The sequence below is a fragment of the Chelonia mydas genome, chromosome 1, assembly GCF_015237465.2.
Source record: "Chelonia mydas isolate rCheMyd1 chromosome 1, rCheMyd1.pri.v2, whole genome shotgun sequence".
Taxonomy (NCBI): domain Eukaryota; kingdom Metazoa; phylum Chordata; order Testudines; family Cheloniidae; genus Chelonia; species Chelonia mydas.
In genome coordinates this window covers 92264345-92286563 of record NC_057849.1, presented here as the reverse complement: position 1 = coordinate 92286563, position 22219 = coordinate 92264345, and the positions used below count along the sequence as shown (strand labels likewise).

General features: G+C 40.1%; 1 protein-coding gene across 1 annotated transcript in view; it reads right to left on the bottom strand.

Annotated features, from left to right (window-relative positions):
* GPC5 (glypican 5) overlaps positions 1–22219 on the bottom strand; it is a 545513-nt gene that overhangs the window by 328807 nt on the left and 194487 nt on the right. The window contains exon 5 of the mRNA XM_037913674.2: positions 14698–14823. Coding sequence (XP_037769602.2) covers positions 14698–14823 — 126 coding nt within the window. The remainder of the gene's footprint in view (positions 1–14697; positions 14824–22219) is intronic.

Sequence of the window (22219 nt, the reverse complement as noted above, 5' to 3'; positions counted from 1 at the left end):
CAGACAAGAGATGTTTATTCACTTGTCTATCTGTCAGTGGGTAAATTAAGCATTGTAAGCCAATGTAATGGCTGCGCAACTACATACAAAGTCAGCAGCAGGATGTGAAATCAACAGGGAGGAAGCAGGGACACAGGAAAAACAGTTATTGTTGGGAGGGGGTGTTTATGTCCTAAAGGACAGACAGTGAACTCTGAGGATGTAAATAGAAGGCAGGGAGACAATCCTTTATCCTGCACCTAGGTAGTAATGGGGCAGCATGATTACTTTCATTAAATTGGTACCACAACCAACCTTGGTTGAAACGCTGCAAAGGACATTTGGGGTGAGTTAGATGTCTTTAGACAGAAGTTAAGTTAATTGAGTCTCTAGAAATTGTGTTATGATTTAAGTTTTGTATCTAACTCTTTTGTTTCCATTATCCTTACTCACTATCTCTTCAAACTCAAACTTTTGATAATAAATTTTCTTATTGTCACTATAAATTTAGCTCACTTCTGTGGTGTTATACAAGGAGCTGATCCTAAGTTGAATCATTCAGGATCAGTGTGTGCACTGTACCCTTGGGGGTAGTAGATCTGGTATTTCTGAGAGCGTTCAGTGGATAAGGGGCTTGACACCACAGGGAATGCTTCAAAGGGTTTTGTCAAGGTTCCTTCCCCACTCTGAACTCTAGGGTACAGATGTGGGGACCTGCATGAAAACCTCCTAACCTTACTTTTACCAGCTTAGGTTAACACTTCCCCAAGGTACAAACTATTTTACCTTTTGCCCTTGGACTTCCACTGCCACCACCAAACATCTAACCGGGTTTATTTTTGAGAAAGCATTGTTTGGAAACATCTTTCCCCCAAAAATCCTCACCAAAACCTTGCACTCCCCTTCCTGGGGAAGGTTTGATAAAAATCCTCACCAATTTGCATAGGTGAACACAGACCCAAACCCTTGGATCTTAAGAACAATGAAAAAGCAATCAGGATCTTAACAGAAGAATTTTAATAGAAGAAACAGTAAAAAGAATCACCTCTGTAAAATCAGGATGGTAAATACCTTACAGGGTAATTAGATTCAAAACATAGAGAATCCCTCTAGGCAAAACCTTCAGTTACAAAAAGCCACAAAGACAGGAATATCCATTCTATTCAGCACAGCTTATTTTCTCAGCCATTTAAAGAAATCATAATCTAACACATACCTAGCTAGATTACTTACTAAAAGTTCTAAGACTCCATTCCTATTCTATCCCCGACAAAAGCAGCATATAGACAGACAGAGACCCTTTGTTTCTCTCCCTCCTCCCAGCTTTTGAAAGTATCTTGTCTCCTCATTGGTCATTTTGGTCAGGTGCCGGGGGTTATCCTAGCTTCTTAACCCTTTACAGGTGAAAGGGTTTTTCCTCTGGCCAGGAGGGATTTTAAAGGTGTTTACCCTTCCCTTTATATTTATGACATGGTTCGAGGTCTGGGTTCACCTATTGTTAACCTGCATGGCAAAGTAAGGACGGGCATAGCTCAGAAGAGATTGTTTGGGTGGATAACAGGCTGGAGGTGTCAGGGAACTGAGATTCAGCTAAACATAAACAAGCCTCCCTCTCACTGGAGGCAGTGAGTAAACAAGGTGATTTACAGTCCTGGGTATCCAGAGAACTGTCATATCTCCTGGTTATTTCCTCCATATTCTGAAACAAAAATCTGTCCCCAATACAGTCCAAGAACTTATTGGAAATTATCCTTTTTGCCATATTACTTTTCCAGAAGTTGTAAGCCATACTTACACTATGGGACACTATCTTGGGAAGCAGTGACTCTGAAAAAGATTTGGGGTCTTGGTGGATAATAATCTGAACATCCAGTGCAACACTGTGGCCAAAAGGTCTAATGCAATCCTGGGATGCATAAACACAGGAATCTCAAATAGAGATAGAGTGGTTATTTTGCCTTCTGTAGCTGGCACTGGTGCAACTGCTTCTGGAATACTGTGTCCAGCTCTGGTGTCTACAATGCAAAGAAGGATGTTGATAAATTGAAGATGGTTCAAAAAGAGCCACAAGAATGATTAAAGGATTAGAAAACATGCCTTATAATGATTGAGCTCCTAAAGTCTATCTATTTGGCTTAAAAAGAAGGTTATGAGGTGACTTGATTACAGTCTGTAGGTACTTACATGATTAACAAATATTTGATAGTGTGTTCTTCAGTCTAGCAGAGAAATGTATAATATAGTTCAATGGCTGGAAGTTGAAGCTAGACAAATTCAGACTGGAAATAAGGTGTAAATTTTTAACAGTGAGAGTAATTATCCCTTGGAACAACTTACCAATGGCTGTGGTGGATTCTCCATCATAGGCAATTTTTAAATCAAGATTGGATGCTTTTCTAAAAGATATGCTCTTGGAATTATTTTGGGGAAGTTCTGTGTCCCATGTTACATAGGATGTCAGACTAGATGATCACAATAGTCCCTTCTGGCCTTGGAATCTGTTAATCTAACCCTCTCTTTGAGCTAAACCAAGCCATCTGCTTCTTGTGAAAAATCAGAAAGTGCCTTGACCCACTAGTTAAGAGTGCTCAGATGGGATGTGGAAGAATTGTTTTCAAATTCCTATTCTGGAGCAGGGACTTCAACTTCAGACTCCCACATCACAGGGAGTGCCCTAATCTCCGGGCTATAGAATAAGGCTCTCTCTGGCCCAGTGAATATTTAATTATTTCATACAAAATGGAACGGCCACAAGAGGAGATATTGACCCCACTACAGAACACCCAATAGTCTGGTGATTAAAGAACCCATTTGGGCAATGGGAGACTTGCATTCAAATCCTGGCTCCAAATCAGGACGATTGGGGATTAAAAACATGGATGCACACATTTCAGATGAGTGTCCTAATCACCGAACTATTTGTTATTTTCAGTTATATGCACATTCCAGACAGCTTCTCAGTCTGGTCACCCCCAGCTGTTTGAGATCCAACCCACTAGAACAGCTCTGAGAACACCTGCTGTCTTGGGCCCTGTTGAGAAGACAGGCAGGAGAGTGCCTAGTTTGAGAATCTTCCCAGGGTTTAAGTGTAAGGCAGGGTGGCAAGCAACTTGGCAGCATCAGGACTTATGCAGTTTTGTGCATGTCCACCAATGGAAATGTCAGCATGTAAGGAACTTAGGCACTTCCAGGGGTAAGCAGCAGCTGAACTGGGTTTTTGAGGGTCTCACTGGTACCTAACTGTTGGACTTTGATGCCTAAGTCCCTTTGTGCAGACACACTTTTGAAAATAAAACAGACTCCTCAGAGAGACACCTTTGAAAAATTTCCTCTGTTCTGCCACTGATTTTTCTTGCCCATCAGAACCCTGCCTGTATTTTGGCAAAAATTTGTCAAAAGTGAAATGTTTCTGCTAAGCATTTTGGTTTTGAGGATTCAGCATTTTCCAGTGAAAACACATTTCATCAGAAAATTCCCAACAAGATTTGTGAAAACATATCTCTGGGTGTTGAAAGGAAGCTATAAGATTCCTCTGCATCAGTTGTCATTATAGAGGCTTGGTCTACGCCTGAAAGTTATATCGGCATAAGAAAATCACACCTCTGACTGACATAGCTATATTGACACAGCCCTTGGCGTAGATGCAGCTGTGTTGATGAAAGAGTGCTGCCCCTGACATAACTAATGTTGTTCCAAGAGGTGGTGTTCCTACACTGACAGATAAACCACTACTGTTAGCAAATGCTGAGTCTGCACTACAGGGCTATTCCGGCGTAGCTATGCCAGAATAAGCTCGGTAGCACAGACAAACCCAGAGGATGCTAAATTTGGTTTTGCTTAATTCATTGAATTAAACTAAAGTGAACTAAGGCCACTTTAATTCTGAATGAGAGCTGTGCCCAGGGTTTAATTTGTTAACTAATCTGCTTTAAATTTAGACTTCAGTTAATTTAGATTAATTTTCTTGAGTATCCTTGCATAGGCAAGAAAGACTGGGCACTGAAGTGAGACTGAAGTGTCAAAATAGAAGATTTTGGAACACACTGATAATTAAAATTGCAATAAATTCACCAGTCATTCTAGAATTCTAAAGGAACTTCAGAAGGAAGAATCTGAGCTACTAACAAAAATAAGAAACCTCTTATTAAAATCAACTATGACACTGAAGGAATTTAAACAATGTTGTGCTTTTAAACAGGAGCTAGAAAAACAGCAAAATAAAGATAATGGATTTCAAGAAGGCAGACTTTAGCAAACTCAGTGATTTGGTAGGTAAGATCCCATGGTAAGCAAGTCTAAGAGGAAAAAGAGTTCAAGAGAGTTAGCAGTTTTTCAAGGAGACATTATTAAGGGCACAATAACAAACTATCCCACTTCACGGGTGTCATAAATATAAAAGGAAGGGTAAACATCTTTCTGTATACAGTGCTATAAAATCCCTCCTGGCCAGAGGCAAAACCCTTTTACCTGTAAAGGGTTAAGAAGCTAAGGTAACCCCGCAGGCACCTGACCCAAAATGGCCAATGAGGGGACAAGATACTTTCAAATCTTGGGGTGGGGGAAAGGCTTTTGTTTGTGCTCTTTGCTTATGTGTTTGTTCTCTCTTGGGACTGAGAGAGGCCGGACAGAAATCCATCTTCTCCAACCCATCCTAATCCAAGTCTCCAATATTGCAACCAGTATCGGTAAGACAGGCAAGGCGGATTAGTTTATCTTTTGTTTTATGTGAATTTTCCCTGTGTTAAGGTTTATTCCTGTTTTCTGTAACTTTAAGGTTTTGCCTAGAGGGATTCTCTATGTTTTGAATCTGATTACCCTGTAAGGTATTAACCATTCTGATTTTACAGAGGTGATTCTTTTACCTTTTCTTTAATTAACATTCTTCTTTTAAGAACCTGATTGATTTTTTCATTGTTCTTAAGATCCAAGGGTTTGGGTCTGTATTCACCTGTACAAATTGGTGAGGATTCTTATCAAGCCTTCCACAGGAAAGGGGTGTAGGGCTTGGGGGGATATTTTGGGGGAAGATGTCTCCAAGTGGTCTCTTTCCCTGTTCTTTGTTTAACATGCTTGGTGGTGGCAGCATACGGTTCAAGGACAAGGCAACGTTTGCACCTTGGGAAAGTTTTAACCTAAGCTGGTAAGAATAAGCTTAGAGGGTCTTTCATGCAGGTCCCCACATCTGTATCCTAGAGTTCAGAGTGGGGAAGAAACCTTGACAACAGGAAAGACAGCAAGCATGGCAACAAAAACGACCTTGGCTTTAAAAGGAGATCTTCAAAGATCTGAAATTAAAAAAAACAGTCCTACAAAAAGTGGAAGTCAGGTCAAATTACAAAGGTGAAAACAAAGAAAAACACAAGCATGTAGGGACAAAATTAGAAAGGCCAAGGCACAAAACAAGATTAAACTAGCTAAAGATATCAAGGGGAATAAATAAATTCTACAAATATATTAGAAACAAGAGGAAATAAGGACAGAGTAGGCCCATTACTCAATGAGTGGGGAAAGACAAACTGGAGAGTAACAAAAACAATTAAAGGTTTAGAAAACATGACCTATGAGGACAAATTGAAAAAATAGCTTTTGTTTAGTCTGGAAAAGAGACAACTGAGGGGGGACATGATAACAGTTTTCAAGTACATAAAAGATTGTTATAAGGAGGAGGGAGAAAAAATTATCTCCTTAACCTCTGAGGATAGGACAAGAGGCAATGGGCTTAAATTGCAGCAAGGGAGATTTAGATTGGACATTAGGAAATACTTCCTAACTGTCAGGGTAGTTAAACACTGAACAAATTGACTAAATCTCCATCATTGGAGGTTTTTAAGATCAGGTTAGAGAAACACCTGTCAGAGATGGTCTGGATCAGTGGTGGGTAACCTGCGGCCCATCAGGGTAATCCTCTGGCGGGCTGCGAGACAGTGTTTACATTGACCATCCACAGGCACGGCTGCCTACAGTTCCCAGTGGCTGCGGTTCACCGTTATCTATTATCTGTTTTGACCAACTACTTTTAAGTTATATAGACCATTTGTAGTGAATCAGAGTACTACTATACTGTATATATAATATTTTCCAGAATAATTTCTACCAACAGTAGAATTGTACAATAACAAGCAAAGGGGTTCCTTATGAAATGAATAATATACTGCAAAGTTTCACGAGCTGAGTTCATGTAGAAAATAAATACATGGCTTTCATATAAGACTTAAACCATCTTTCTTTTAAAATTCCTGCTGTTTGACAATAATAAAGTGATAATTACTCCCTGTAGTTTGTAGTGGAAATGTAGGAACAAAACATGCCAGGCCAGATACTGGTCTCAGTTATACCGCAGGTTTTAGAGTAGCAGCCGTGTTAGTCTGTATTCACAAAAAGAAGAGGAGTACTTGTGGCACCTTAGAGACTAACCAATTTATTTGAGCATAAGCTTTCGTGAGCTACAGCTCACTTCATCGGATGCATTCAGTGGAAAATACAGTGGGGAGATTTATATACATAAAGAACATGAAACAGTGGGTGTTACCATACACACTGTAACGAGAGTGATCACTTAAGGTGAGCTATTACCAGCAGGAGAGTGGGCTGGGGGGGAAACCTTTTGTAGTGATAATCAAGGTGGGCCATTTCCAGCAGTTGACAAGAACGTCTGAGGAACAGTGGGGGCTCGGGGAGGGGAATAAACATGGGGAAATAGTTTTACTTTGTGTAATGACCCATCCACTCCCAGTCTTTATTCAAGACTAAGTTAATTGTATCCAGTTTGCAAATTAATTCCAATTCAGCCATCTCTCATTGGAGTCTGTTTTTGAAGTTTTTTGTAACTCCATTGTAAATCTAACTTAGTGTAAATTCAGAGTAACTCCACTGAAGTCAATCAGAATCTGGAGCTCAGAATCTGATACACAATTTGTATTAAAGGAAAATCTTCAGAATATCTAACATAAAAGTATTAAGGTGCCTACAAACATATATGAGCCTTACAGTTGTTAAACTTCTGTGCAATCATTTCTGCTCAAAAGCTGCCTGTCATGACTGGTAAACTGTGAACATTTATACAAGGCTGCTGTGAATACTCCAACTACAAAGACCCCTTGAGAAGGACTGCCATACCCCAAGATATTGCTTAAATAATTCATTTAGTACTGTTATAGCAGCAGTTGGATATGGTAAATGCTTGTCTTTCAGAAACATTTAATGTTTCAGAAACAAGCTGTGCAAAAGGTCTCATGGTAGTGTAATAGAAAATTCATTACTTGAATAGTTCCCTATATATCAAAATAGAATCCAGTTGGATGCTACTTCTTTTATGAGAATTTCACCTCGGCAAGAATACACAAGTCATCTACATAGCATAATCTACTGTGCTGCATGATCATTTGTTTTAGGTGGGTTTGATTTTGAACTATGCAACAGAGTTAAAAAAACATGAGTTTTGCTTGCCTCACTATATACAAAGGAGGTGAGAGATTTTCTGTCTTGCATACTTTGTACCATGTACTTATGGCCAAGTAGCTCTAAATGCCACAGCAAGAGCTCCTGGTTTATCAGGACACACATTCTAAATTCTGGGGCACATTTCAGTCTCTGCAGCGGTGTAGAGTATAGGGGAAAAACACTCCACAAATAAAGGATCTAATTAAAAAACAAAGGCGCTAAACAATAGACAGTTTACAAAATGAGTAGGGCTGTCAACTAATCGCAGTTAACTCAAGCGACTAACTCAAAACAAATTAACGTGATTAAAAAATTAATCACAATTCATCAGTTTTAATGGCACTATAAAACAATAACAGAATACCAATTTAAATTTATTATACATATTTTCGGATTTTTTTCTACAGTTTCAAATATATTGATTTAAATTACAACACAGAACACAAAGTGTACAGTGCTCACTTTATATTTTTATTTTCAGTTATAAATATTTGCACTGCAAGAAAGATAAACAAAAGAAATAGTATTTTTCAATTCACCTCAGACAACTACTGTAGTGCAATCTCTTAAGCGTGAAAGTGCAACTTACAAACGTAGATTTGTTTTTGTTACATAACTGCCCTCAAAAACAAAACAATTTAAAACTTTAGAGCCTACAAGTCCACTCAGTCCTCCTTCTTTTGTTTCCATTTACCAGAGATAATTCTGCCTGCTTCTTATTTACAATGTCTCCTGAAAGTGAGAACAGGTGTTGGCATGGCACTGTTGTAACTGGCGCTGCAAGATGTTTACATGCTAGATATGCTAAACATTCATATGCCCCTTCATGCTTCAACTTCTAGATTGCACTATTTTTTTATCTTTTACAGAGTAAATATTTGTAATAAAAATAATAATATAAAGTGAACACTTGAAACTTTATATTCTGAATTGTAATTTAAATCAATATATTTGAAAATGTAGAAAAACATCCAAAATATTTATAATAAATTTAAATTGGCATTCTATTCTTGTTTAACAGTGTAATTTAAAACTGTGATTAAACATGATGAATTATTTTAAACTCATGATTAATTTTTTGAATTGATTGACAGACCTAAAAACAAGGCATCAGGCCTGAGTGTGTACCAGAGCAGAAGCAAAAGACTACAAATCCCAGCATTTTGTTGGTCATCTTTCTTCCTCTTTTTCTTCTAGTCCCCACCACTCTGGTGAATTCCTATTATCTTCCCTTCATTATGATTTAAAAGAAACATTCTTCATTTTTGATACAATTACTTGACCATGCTTTGGGTTCTTAGTTTTAGAAGCAAGCAAATTGTTATATATTATAGAAACACACAAGAAAGGTCATACTGGGTCAGATCAATGGTCTATCTAGCCCAGTATCCTGTCTTCCGACAGTGACTAGTGCCAGATACTTCAGAGGGAATGAACAGAACAGGGCAATTTTTGAGTGATCCATCTTCTTTTTTCCAGTCCCAACATCTGCCAGTCAAAGGCCTAGGGACACCCAGACCATGAGGTCTAATCCCTAACCTATTTTACTAATAGCCATTGATGGCCCTATCCTCCATGAGCTTATCTAATTCATTTTTGAATGCAGTTATATTTTTGGCCTTCACATTATCCCCTGGCAAGGAAGTTCCATAGATAGACTGTGCATTGTGTGAAGAAGTACTGCCTTATGTTTTTTTTAAACCTGCTGCCTATTAATTTAATTGGGTGACCCCTGTTTCTTGTGTTATGTGAAGGTGTAAATAACAACAATTCCTTATTCACTTTCTCTACACCATTCATGATTTTATAGATTATAGACCTCTATCATATCCCCCCTTAGACATCTCTTTTCCAAGATGAAAAGTCCTGGTCTTTTTAATGTCTTCTCATATGGAAGCTGTTTCATACCTCTAGTCATTTTTGTTGCCCTTCTCTGTACCTTTTCCAACTTTAAACACATCTTTTTGAGATGGGATGGCCAGAAATGCATGCAGTACTCAAGGTGTGGGCATACCATGGATTTATTTAGTGGAATTATGATATTTACTCTATTATCTATCCCTTCCCTAATGGTTCCTAACTTTGTTAGCTTTTTTGACTGACAGTGCACATTGAGCAGATGTTTTCAGAGAATGATCCACAGTGACTCCAAGATCTCTTTCTTGAGTGGTAACAGCTTATTTAGACCCCATTATTTTGTATTTGTAATTGGGATTATCTTTTCCAATGTGCATTACTTTGCATTTATCAACAATGAATTTCAGCTGCCATTTTGTTGCCCAGTCACCAAGTTTTGTGAGATCCCTTTGTAACCCTTCCCGGTCTGCTTTGGACTTAACTGTCTGCAAACTTTGCCAACTCACTGTTTACCCCTTCTTCCAGATCATTTCTGGATATGTTAAGCAGCACTGGTCCCAACACAGATCCCTGGGGGACCCCACTATTCATCTCTCTCCACTGTGAAAATTGACCATTTATTCCTACCCTTAACTTCTTATCTTTTAACCAGTGACTAATCCATGAGAGGACCTTCCTTTTTGTCCCATGACTGCTTACTTTGTTTAAGAGCCTCTGCTCAGGAACTTTGTCAAAGGCTTTCTGAAAGTCCAAGTCCAGTGGTTCACCCTTGTCCACATGTCTGTTGACCCCCTCAAAAGTATTCTAATAGATTGGTGGGACATGATTTCCCTTCACAAAAGCCATGTTGACTCTTCCTCTACAAATTGTGTTCATCTGTGTGACTGATAATTTTGTTCTTTACTATAGTGTCAACCAATTTGCCTGGTACTGATGTTAGACTTACCAGCCTGTACTTGTCAGGATCACCTGGTAGCCTTTTTAAAAAAATTGTGTTACACTAGCTATCCTCCAGACAACTGGTTCAGAAGCTGATTTAAGTGATAGGTTACATGCCATGGTTAGTAGTTCTGCAATTTCATATTTGAGTTCCTTCAGCCTTTTTCCAAAACCTCCACTATTGACACCTCAATATGGGACAGTTCCTCAGATTTGTCACCTAAGAGGAATATGTAAGGTGTGGGAATCTTTCTCATATCCTCGGCAGTGAAAACCAATGCAAAAAATTTATTTAGCTTCTCTGCAATGGCATTAACTTCCTTGAGTGCTCCTTTAGCACCTTGATTGTCCAGTGGCCCCATTGATTGTTTGTCAGGCTTCCTGCTTCTGATGTACTTAAAAATTTTTTTGTCCCAAACTGTAAAAAAATAATAGGATCAGGTTGAGGAAGGCAACAGGCCAGTCTTAACCCCATCAGCAGCAGCTTTCTGGCTGCTCAACGCACGCACCCATAGACTCTCTGCCTCCCTGTGCTCATCTCTCCAAGCATTGCTCCAGCTTAGCTCCTCCACAGCTCCAGGCCAGATTCCATCCTGAACCGCAGTGTTCATCTCCACTGACTTCAGTGGATAAGTGTGCATGTGTGTACACACATGCTGTCAGCAGACCAGGTCAGAATGGAAGTCAGGCCTAGTGGTCAGAGTCCGAATGCTAGCACCATGGGTTGAGACAGACTTGGAGTCAGGAATCAGAGCTGAGGTTGGAGCCGGGTTGCCAGGAGTCAGAGAAAGGCAGGGCAGGTCTGGTTCTGAGTCAGGAGTTAATTGGGAGTTTTATCCAGTGTAAAAAGTAAAGGATCTATTCATATTTCATTTTAAAGAGTAATAGTAAATGTGTATTATAATACTTGATTACATTTGGGGGGGGGATGTGTAAGTAATACTAAGGGTAAAACAATAAGCAGTATATAGTAATGACATCAAAATTCAGCCACTGGTAAATCTTTAAGTAGTATAACATTTCTCATTTCACATCCGCATTCATAAATTTGATTGAATCGCTTATACTTCCTTTGAAGAGCAAGAGGAGGACAAAAGACACAGGAGGCAGGGTTGGGATGGAACCTGAGACAGAGAAGGCAAATATTTATATTCTAGCAAAGATGATTTTTGTGAAGATTTGGGAGAAAAACTCCAATTGACTTCAACGAGCTTTGACGCTTCAATCCTGCAAGCACAGTAGTCCCATTGTGAGCAGTGAGACTAGTCATGCAAGTAAACTTAAGCATGAGTGTGTTTTCTAGAAAGGGGTGTGTGACAGGATGTATAAACCCAGCACTAGAACTGAAGGGATTAAGGAGCAACTCTGTGCCCGAGTGACACCCTCCAGCTGCACCTGTACACCATGCTCCAGCTGTAGGCAGAGCTTAAGAGGGAACCAGACAAGGCAGAGAAAGAGCCAACCCTGATCACTCCTGAGGAAGGGCAATGCAGAAACCTTCTCCTGGAGAGGAAGAGCCTGCCAAGCCTAGGGGGGCTGAAGGTTCAGTTGGTACCTTTTCTCTCACTACTTTGCAACAGACTGCAAGATTTTGACAAGAGAGTGGGTGGTAGGAAGTTGCCCAGGCAGGCAGCCTTAAGGCACCTTTGGGTAGTGGATATTTGGTAACCCTTACAAGGCCCTGGGCCAGAGCCTAGTGGAATGGGAAGGCCTGGGATCCACTACCAACCCTCTTTGTCCATTAAGTAAGGTTGACAACCCTCACCTTCTAGACTTCCCCCTAATGCTCCTCTGCAACATATTTAAAGATACAAGTACTGTAGAAAGAAAAGGAGTACTTGTGGCACCTTAGAGACTAACCAGTTTATTTGAGCATGAGCTTTCGTGAGCTACAGCTCACTTCATCGGATGCATCCGATGAAGTGAGCTGTAGCTCACGAAAGCTCATGCTCAAATAAACTGGTTAGTCTCTAAGGTGCCACAAGTACTCCTTTTCTTTTTACGAATACAGACTAACACGGCTGTTACTCTGAAAGTACTGTAGAGTACACCCCACATTATCAATTATCTCTCTGACTTCCTACTGTCTAATAATGTGACCTGGGGGCGGGAGATCCCCTCAATGAAAACTTGCAGAGGACATACCATAACTCATAGGTTATGCATAAATCAGGCCTGACACACGCACTGCACCAACACACTGTTATCATAATCTAAATCTAAAAGGTGTCATGCCCATTATAATATGCACACTTATAACACACTTGTCATTACTACTGTTGCATGATGTTTATACAGGTGCTCTACAAAGGATTATAGATGTGTGCTGGAAATTAAAAGGTGTTTTGCAAGCAGGCAGTCCAGCCTGTTTTAGACAAAGGAATGTTGTTTCACCTGTTTTTCTGTGTGCCCAATGTAAACGGAACCAGGTAATACCTCAGAAGACAATGAAAAGTATATGTACATGTAAGGTAAATGAAGCCACCAAGCTAAACAAATATGGGGGAAGATCATTGAACACTCACAGCAGGGGATGGTGCCTGCACACTCCCAAGAAGCCTTCCTGACTCTTGAAACAGAGACAATAGACTTTGGGAAATATAAGCAGAAAGAGAAAGCCATTTTGGCATCCATCACCTAGGGACAAAGGTGGGGAGCCCTTTGAGCTCATAAAAAGTGGACCCTTTTGCCCTGAAAATGAAGAGTAGCTGGAACTGATTATAGATGAGAAACCTGCTTAGACAAAGCCTGTAACTTGCTGAAGTTAAGTTTTAGTCACTAGAAAGTGTGTTTTGTGTTGTTTTACTGATAAACATATGTGTCTTTTGTTCTTACTTATTACTACTTAAATATTTGTCCTTTGTTAATAAACTTATGCTTGTTTTATTACAAAACCTTCTCAGTGCTCTGTTATTAAACTGAAGGGTAATGTCCTCAGCTGAGCTAACAGGCTGGTGAGTCCTCCATCTCTTTGGGGGCAGAGAACTTAATAAAGTCTGTGAGCATCCAGTGAGAGGCCTGGACACTGTAGAAAGACATATCTGGGGAACGCAGGAATTGGAGCTCACTGACTGTTACCTGCAAGTCAAGGTTGGGACTGTCACAGTCCTGAGGACTTTGCTGGCAAGACAGACATGCACATGTGTCAGGATGCTGACACGCAGCTTAGCAGCAGCAAAGCTCACTCTTGCTGAAGAAGAGTGGTAACACCGTTCTGGGTGACCTGAACAAGACATCACATATAGACTTTGGATATAGAGATAAAAAGATAACGTCACTCCGCTTTGTACTAGCTCAGCTTGGTATTAAAAACAGAAGATACTGACAAATAATAGTTATAATGAATTAGCTAGTGCTACAGCCCCAATGTCCCCCCAATAATTTCTGTTCAAAATTATGCCTGTTTTGGGAACTGAAAGAATAGAGCACAAGTAATTAACTATAGCTTCCCAAAAACCTTCTTGTCATCCAAAATGCTTTTGTTTTGTGAACTGTGAAATATATTGGTTCCAAAGATTTACTTCCAGGAGCTTGGTAGTTTGCTAAGATCAGTTCTGTAACATTGCTAGTGAATGACTGCTCCCAAGCCACTGTTCAATAATTTATTTGTTTGACCTTTAAAACAGTTTATCTTAGTATCTTAACTTTTAGCATTCTCATGAGAAACCACATTCATTAAGGATTATTTTATTCCTTACAGTCAGATAAAGTTTTAAATGAAGTTTGTTGCCATGCTGTTAATACTGAAGGGAATGGCTGAAGTTTGTTGCCATGCTGTTAATACTAAAGGGAACATTTAAACATACCAGCTTTGAACTTTCACATTCTCAAACAAAAATCCTGTTCCCCTGCCTCTGACTTAATTTTGCAAATGTTAAACCTACCTTTTCTCAATAGCCAACACAAGTACCAGCCAGGTGAGCTTCAGAAATGGGGAGCTCAAAATGTTGGAGGACCACTAAGCCTCGTATTTTCTCAAAACAGATGTGGACAGATTTTAGTATTTTAAGCTTGATAGAGGGGAAGATTTTCCTGAAGCAATGGTTCTTAACCAAAGTACAAATATTTAATAAAAAGAAAAGGAGGACTTGTGGCACCTTAGAGACTAACAAATTTATTTGAGCATAAGCTTTTGTGAGTTACAAGTCACTTCATCGAATGCATTCAGTGGAAAATATAGTAGGGAGATTTATATACACAGAGAACATGAAACAATGGGTGTTATCATACACACTGTAACGAGAGTGATCAGGTAAGGTGAGCTATTACCAGCAGGAGAGCGGGGGGCGGGGGGACCTTTTGTAGTGATAATCAAGGTGGGCCATTTCCAGCAGTTAACAAGAACATCTGACGAACAGCGCGCGGGAGGGCGGGGGAGAGAATAATATTTAATGTTACTCCATCAGGAAAGAATTTTGGAGAAAAAAATAACTCTGAAAAATATATAAAAGCGCTCTTATAGATCACAGAATGAAAAAGTACCTTTTTACAACATCTTCACCATTCCAACATGCTAGTCCATCAGCAGCTGCTAACTCATTGATACACAGCTGATCAGCCAGACCTCCATAGAATGTCTTGTACAGCCGTAGACTGTTCATAAATTCTCTACCAAAACAAACAAACACAGGTAAAATAATTAACATGATCAATTAATAAAAATGAGCAATCAAACTGCCACATTGTTACAAGAAATCAAAGAATGTGCCACTTTTTGTCACTCTATTGGCTCTCATTTATTAATCAATTCATCAATATCCTTTTCAGATATATTAGTTGCTTTGAAAGAAAGACTACTCAATCAGTGAAAGTCAAACCAAATCACAGATGACTGCTATGGGAGGCAACACTACATGTGTACCAATAAGCTAATATTTCCAAAAATGTATGTCTAAAGGTAAGCTCCTAACTCCAATACGTAGCCATCTACATAAGTGGCCAGATTTTAAGAAGTGCTGAATATCCAGTACCTCTTTACTGACTTCAAACTATTATACAAAGACTATCTATTGGTTGTGGTTCATGGGGCAGATGAAGTTTTGGGTAAGACAGGTTTAGTGTAGAGATGGTATTTTTTGGCTGTTTAAATTACTGTTTGGATAATTTATTTCAATTTTTGTGGCACATTATGCTGTTGGAGTATTATTTTATGTATTCATTTTAAATAATTGTCAAGGTGCCTAGAACTGGGGACAGATTCTGTACTGAAATAAAACAATAAATACCTATTAAATTACTGGACTTAATTGGTACCTGGACTATGATATTCATTTTTATAAACTATTTGCTAGTGTAATGAAAATCTCTCAATGGAAGACCTATACCTGCTGTGAAAATATAAATATGTATTTATTATGATTCAACATTTCACAATATGTAGGATTATCTGTGACCTACAGATATGCAGAAAGTCATCAGTGCAATACTCACTGCCCTGCAAACCAACAAGCATCACTCTGTTAACTTCTGCATGGTGGTTGGAGACCGACAAAATTATGCTACAAATGTTGTATGCTTGGACAACATGATGCTTAAAAAGAGTATGAAGAATAAGTTCTATTAAGTGCTATCCATTTGAAATTAAACAGTCAGTCATTTAAAAAGCAACATTTTTATCTAGTGATACAGGGTGGATGAGATAATATCTTATCGTGTGGTGCGGTCTGGATGAAAGCTGGAGGCATGTAGGTAGGAATAGCGGTCAGTAGGTTTCCGGTATAGGGTGGTGTTTATGTGACCATCGCATATTAGCACCATAGTGTCCAGGAAGTGGATCTCTTGTGTGGACTGGTCCAGGCTGAGGTTGATGGTGGGATGGAAATTGTTGAAATCACCACACCACACGATCCATTGTCTACAGCCAAACTCTACGATACAACAGCATTTGCTCCAACCCCACAGACAGAGACAAACACCTAGAAGATCTCTATCAAGCATTCTTACAACTACAATACCCACCTGCTGAAGTGAAGAAACAGACTGACAGAGCCAGAAGAGTACCTAGAAGTCACCTACTACAGGACAGGCCCAACACAGAAAATAACAGAATGCCACTAGCCATCACATTCAGCCCCCAACTAAAACCTCTCCAATGCATCATCAAGGATCTACAACCTATCCTCAAGGACTACCCATCACTCTCACAGATCTTGGGAGACAGGCCAGTCCTTGCTTACAGACAGCCCCCCAACCTGAAGCAAATACTCACCTGCAACCACACACCACACAACAGAACCACTAACCCAGGAACCTATCCTTGCAACAAAACCCGTTGCCAACTGTGTCCACATATCTATTCAGGGGACAACATCATAGGGCCTAATCACATCAGCCACACTATCAGAGGCTCATTCATCTGCACATCTACCAATGTGATATATGCCATCATGTGCCAGCAAAGCCCCTCTGCCATGTACATTGGTCAAACTGGACAGTCTCTACGTAAAAGAATAAATGGACACAAATCAGACGTCAAGAATTATAACGTTCAAAAACCAGTTGGAGAATACTTCAATCTCTTTGGTCACTTGATTACAGACCTAAAAAGTTGCAATTCTTCAACAAAAAAACTTCAAAAACAGACTCCAATGAGAGACTGCTGAATTGGAATTAATTTGCAAACTGGATACAATTAACTTAGGCTTGAATAGAGACTGGGAGTGGATGGGTCATTACACAAAGTAAAACTATTTCCCTATGTTTATTCCCCCCCTCCACGCTCCACTGTTCCTCAGACATTCTTGTCAACTGCTGGAAATGGCCCACCTTGATTATCACTACAAAAGGTTTCCCCCCGCCCCCCACTGGTAATAGATCACCTTAAGTGATCACTCTCTTGTTACAGTGTGTATGGTAACACCCATTGTTCCATGTTCTCTGGGTATATAAATCTCCCCACTGTATTTTCCACTGAATGCATCCAATGAAGTGAGCTGTAGCTCATGAAAGCTTATGCTCAAATAAATTGGTTAGTCTCTAAGGTGCCACAAGTCCTCCTTTTCTTTTTGCGAATACAGACTAACACAGTTGCTACTCTGAAACTGTTTATTAAGACCATGATTTTTAGTGTCTAGCAAAGTTATTACTTTTAGGTCTTGCCTACACAACACAGTTTTGTCAACAAAACAATGGAGGTGTACACACTGCAATGTTCCTCCCACCAATTTAACTCCCCTGCTATGCTGAGATCATAAAACCACCTTGACCAGCGGCATAGAGCTTTTTGCGACGAAGTTAGAGCAACATAGTGTCAGTGTAGACACGGCACTTACTTATGTTGCCCTAGGCGGCCTCTAGGTGTATCACAAGGACCATCATAACCTCTCTAGTCAGCAGTTTCAACTCCACTGCCCTGCAGCCAGCTACAGAGGCATGCACTCCTCCTTTAAAGCCCCAGGAATTTTTGAAATTCTACTTCCTGTTTGCTCCGTGTGGAGAAGCCACATAGAATCTTCCCAGCTGACCATGGCAGCTTCCCACAGCAAATGAGCTCCCACCTGGAATACTCTGAATCTGCTGGATCCATTGGGTCTGTGGGGAGAAGAGTCTGTGCAATCACAGCTCTGATCCAGCTGTAGGACCATTAAACCTACAAGCAGATTGCTTTTGGCATGGAGGAGAAGGGGCACAAAAGAGACATGCAGCAGTGCTGTGCTAAGATCAAGGAGCTGAGGCAGGTATACCAGAAAATAAGGGAGGCCAACTCTCACTCTGGTGTGGCACTGAAAACATGCCACTTTTACAAGGAGTGGCACCTCCATGGCCAAAAGCCCCATGGATACTTCACTGGCTGCTGTCTCCAGTAGCCCCAGAGACAACCCCATGAATGAAGTGGTGGATGAGGAGGTTGAGTTGGAGAAGGATGGGGGATAGGCGAGAGGGACATCCGGTGGCATGAGAAGCCAGGACCTCTTTTTGACTCTACTTCAAGCAGTCCAGCTCTGGCGTGCCTGAAGCAGGGAAGGTGAGCTCCAGTAAGTGCTCATGGCAGACTTCCCAACTCCAAATTGATTTGCAACTGACTGGTAGCAGTCTGGAATTGCCAACTTCCACATAGCTATTGCCACACACTTTTCCATTGTGAAGGGTTAGTCAGGCATACTCAGTCCAAAAACATGTGAAGGTCACCATAGATTTAGCAGGAATGATTGGTCTATAAGTATGGACCAATCGGAGGTGGTCTGAAGGTGATTGGAGGATAGATATGCTAATACTAGGATTGAAAAATAAGCCAATCAGAACAGGCCAAAAACTATACATAAGGCAGAGAGCAGGCAGGCAAAAGTTAGTCAAGATAGGAGCAGGAGAAGAAGACCCAGAAGAGATCAGAAGAAACCTAAAAGAGCAAAGAAATCAGAACCTGCAGCAGAGGCATCCACAGAGTGACAGCAATAGCCACGGGATGCTGGGACAGAGCAGAAAGGGATCCTTAAGACATAGCAGATGGAAGAAGACTATAGAGAATAAGCATGCTAGTCATAGAGTAGAAATATGGTTAATGAATGTGTATGCTTGGGATAATAAAGATGAGTGTCTGTGGTGAGTATGTTCATGTTACTTACTATGTATAAAGCTTAGAGTTTATTAAGATTGCTGTCTGTGTCCTACATATGACTGATCAACATGTGCAGAACATAATCACTTGAGCCTTTTCAACTGTATGACATTACAGTCTTCGGTACTTTAACTTGTATACCTGTGCTAAGGGATTTATGTTTATGTTTTAATTCAGGTTTAGATTAACTGTACTAGGGAAGATTAATTACACTAAATAAAGAAAACACTTCGTTTTGGAAAATAACTGCCCTGGTGTCAATCTTTTGAGCAAAGGGCTGTATCCATTTTCTCCCAAGGGAGAACAGATCTAGTCTGTTCTAAAAGGTTTCCTGAAAGGCATAGAGAAATCTCTGGTAAATCTTGGCAATTTCACTAGGGCGGGCCCCCACCTTTCACCTTGCAGAAAGAGACAATATAGGTTAACATTTGGGGAATCCAGAAGTAAGCAACAGAAGGGCTACTCTGGAACCCCTGAGCCCAACAGCGACAGTCCACCATGTGCAGCTGCTTTGTGAATGCCAACATCAATCTAAAATGTTCTTTCCATGACACACAGCAGGGCAGGGACCATGGATTCCTGAACAGATTCACAGCTCATCAAATATTGCAGGATAAGCTGCGTTGTGTTCATAAGGCTCATCACAAGACTGGAGAGCAGCACAGGATCCATGTTTTCAGGCAGAGATGACAGGCACAAAGTTTACAGGGACAGCTGAAAAACCGCACAAAACATAGTTGGAATCCCAAAGAATAATGGGACAGAAAAAATTGCATCATGGGATGGTGAGCCCGCCCCCATGATGTACTGCGATACATTCACAGAACTGCTAGCAGCGGAAGATGGCAATTTGTACACTGGGATAGCTACCTATGATGCACTGCTCTCTTTGTTGGTGTGAGAGCACCATCTGTGGAAGCGCTTTGCTGACACAAGGAGCGTTGTGTGAACATGCACAAGCAATTTAATTACAGCAGTTTATGATAAGTCAACTTAAGTTACATTGACTAATTCTGAAGTGTAGACCTGGCATAAGATCCCAGACTCATCTTTTGAAGGTGTTGTGTAGGATTCCTTTGAGCATGAGGACTGAGAGGTCAGACACTTTTCATTCTGTCAAAAGTGTTCGCCCCCGTGTGATGTGGTGTTTTTGTCTTTATCATTCTTCTATGTGAGTTCATTCCAGAGCACAGTGAGCGTCTGGCTTCACTGACGTAATTGTCATATAATAGCAAATGCACCACAATCAATCCATGCACAATACAGAAATGGAAATGTACACAGATGTTAGTGTATTTTTGACAAGTTGTTGAGAAAGGACAATTTTTCATAGTAGTAAATATGTCCTGAGTCAAAGCATCACTTAATACAGAAATAATAATGGATTTCAACCTCTCTAGATGTCTCACCAAAACAGGCAGAAGAGCATAGAGTTTAAATGTCAATTTTTGAATCATCTTTTTCTAGACAAGACATCGTTATAGGCAGCTGAGCACAAATGTGTAATCATAGTTAGCAGAAGCTACAGACCTTGCTTATCTGTTTATTTGAAAAAGCTGTGGAAATGTTCATTTTTGACTGTTTTCGTCCCTCACCACTCTGTAACATGTAGCTGCTATACATGTTAGTGGTAAAGATATAAAGCAAATTGTTTAGAAAATATGTTAATATTCAGTTTTATGGTTAGTAAATTATGCTTTATTTACCTCGGGATTATTCGGTATCAAAAGCACAGAAATATTTGCTTTATTCCTGCAGCCACCGATTATTAGAAAATATTGTCTTGGATATCAGCTGTCTAAATTATTATCTAGTGCTAACAGTAAGAAATATTTCAGCAGAGATAACAATGCACATTTTAAATGTAAGATTTCATCTCAAGATCCATTTCTGAACTACCTGTTAGGAAACTACAAAACTAGTAAAGATTTTAAAATACCTGTTATTAATGATACCTAGGACATTGATCCAATACTAGCCATAATACTAGCCCTCAGCCAAAGTCTGCAAAAAGCAGCTGAAGACAATGAAAACGAACTGTCTCAGCTGCTCTACAAGTAGCCATAAGTACACAGGAGGATAGGAAACAGGAGTTCCCTGCAGAGATGGGAGCAACTGCAAAACAGTTTTTTAAATATACTTTACTGATATAACATTTCCATGTAAGCAACTGCTGTTATTGCCATGGGAATATTATATTCTCATGACTATGATAGGAGGTAGTCCACGTGGTAGCGGATGGGAAGTAAGGTGGTCCGCAAGACAATCTCTGTTAAGTTGTGGTGCACACGATGAAATATTTGAGAGTTTCCAATCTAATTAGAGTTAGAAACTAGGTGACTGTTCACACATAAAGAGAAAATCCTGACAGGTTAATAATGCTTTAAAAAAAAACAGGTAATAAATAGTGGACTTATGTCAAGTAACAGTGGTGGCTCTTATAAGAAAAGTTACCACAGTCCTATTTTATTCTATTCAGTTCAGGTTCTTAAGCTGTGCCTGTCATTGTGGTATCTCAGCACTTGAAAGAATGCACAGGTTCTCAACAAAATTAGCTTGAGTTGAGAAATGCATCAGAATTTAATTACATTTCCTACTTCTCTATCAATACAATAATACAGATATTGTTGTGAGAACCAGTAACTCTCATTCAATTCACTGGCCCTTGCTTAAATGACATTCTAGGGAATATACGGTAGTATCCCTTAGGGTCACTGTTAGGGGAAACAGCCAGGAATTGTGTGCCTTGCCCAAGACACAAAATGAGAATGATTAGGTTGCTGCTTGCAATCTGCTCTATGTCCTGCAAAAAGCAGTAGAGGGTGCCAGTAGAGGGGATCCTATGCTACCTGAAGCAGCCAGTTGCTCTGCATCCCTTTCTCCTCACACAAAATACAATACCAGCAAGGCCTTCTCCTCAAGCTCTGCTTTCTCTCATCACTACCCACAACACTTTGAGGCTGGCAGCAGCTTGGCCTGCCAGCTAAGCCTGTAGGTGCCTTCTCTTCTCCAGGAACCAGAAATGGAAATAACGCCTCCTACTGGCTCCCACTTCCTTTCTCAGGGCAAACTGAGGGAAAAGGGAAAAGATGCCAAAGTAAAAGATTCACCTATGACTTCAGCAGACACTTCCTAAAAGAAATAAAAAATCTGGTTATTTTCCGTGTGTGTGTGTGTGTGTGTGTGTGTGTGTGTGTGTGTGTGTGACCCTCTGTACCTCTGGGGAACCCCCTACACCCCCATGTTAATCTTTATAAAATGATTGTGTGGAATCCAATGCAAAGTTTGTCATGTTGATGTCTCTGGAAGGCCCATGATGCACTGAGCATGGTTGTTATAGTAATTGTTACAGTAATGTTATACATTATAATTTCATGTATATAGTTATGAGGCTGAAAATGTATCCTCATGGTTTAAAGCAAGCCCAGGCAAAAAACTCTCCAAGAACAG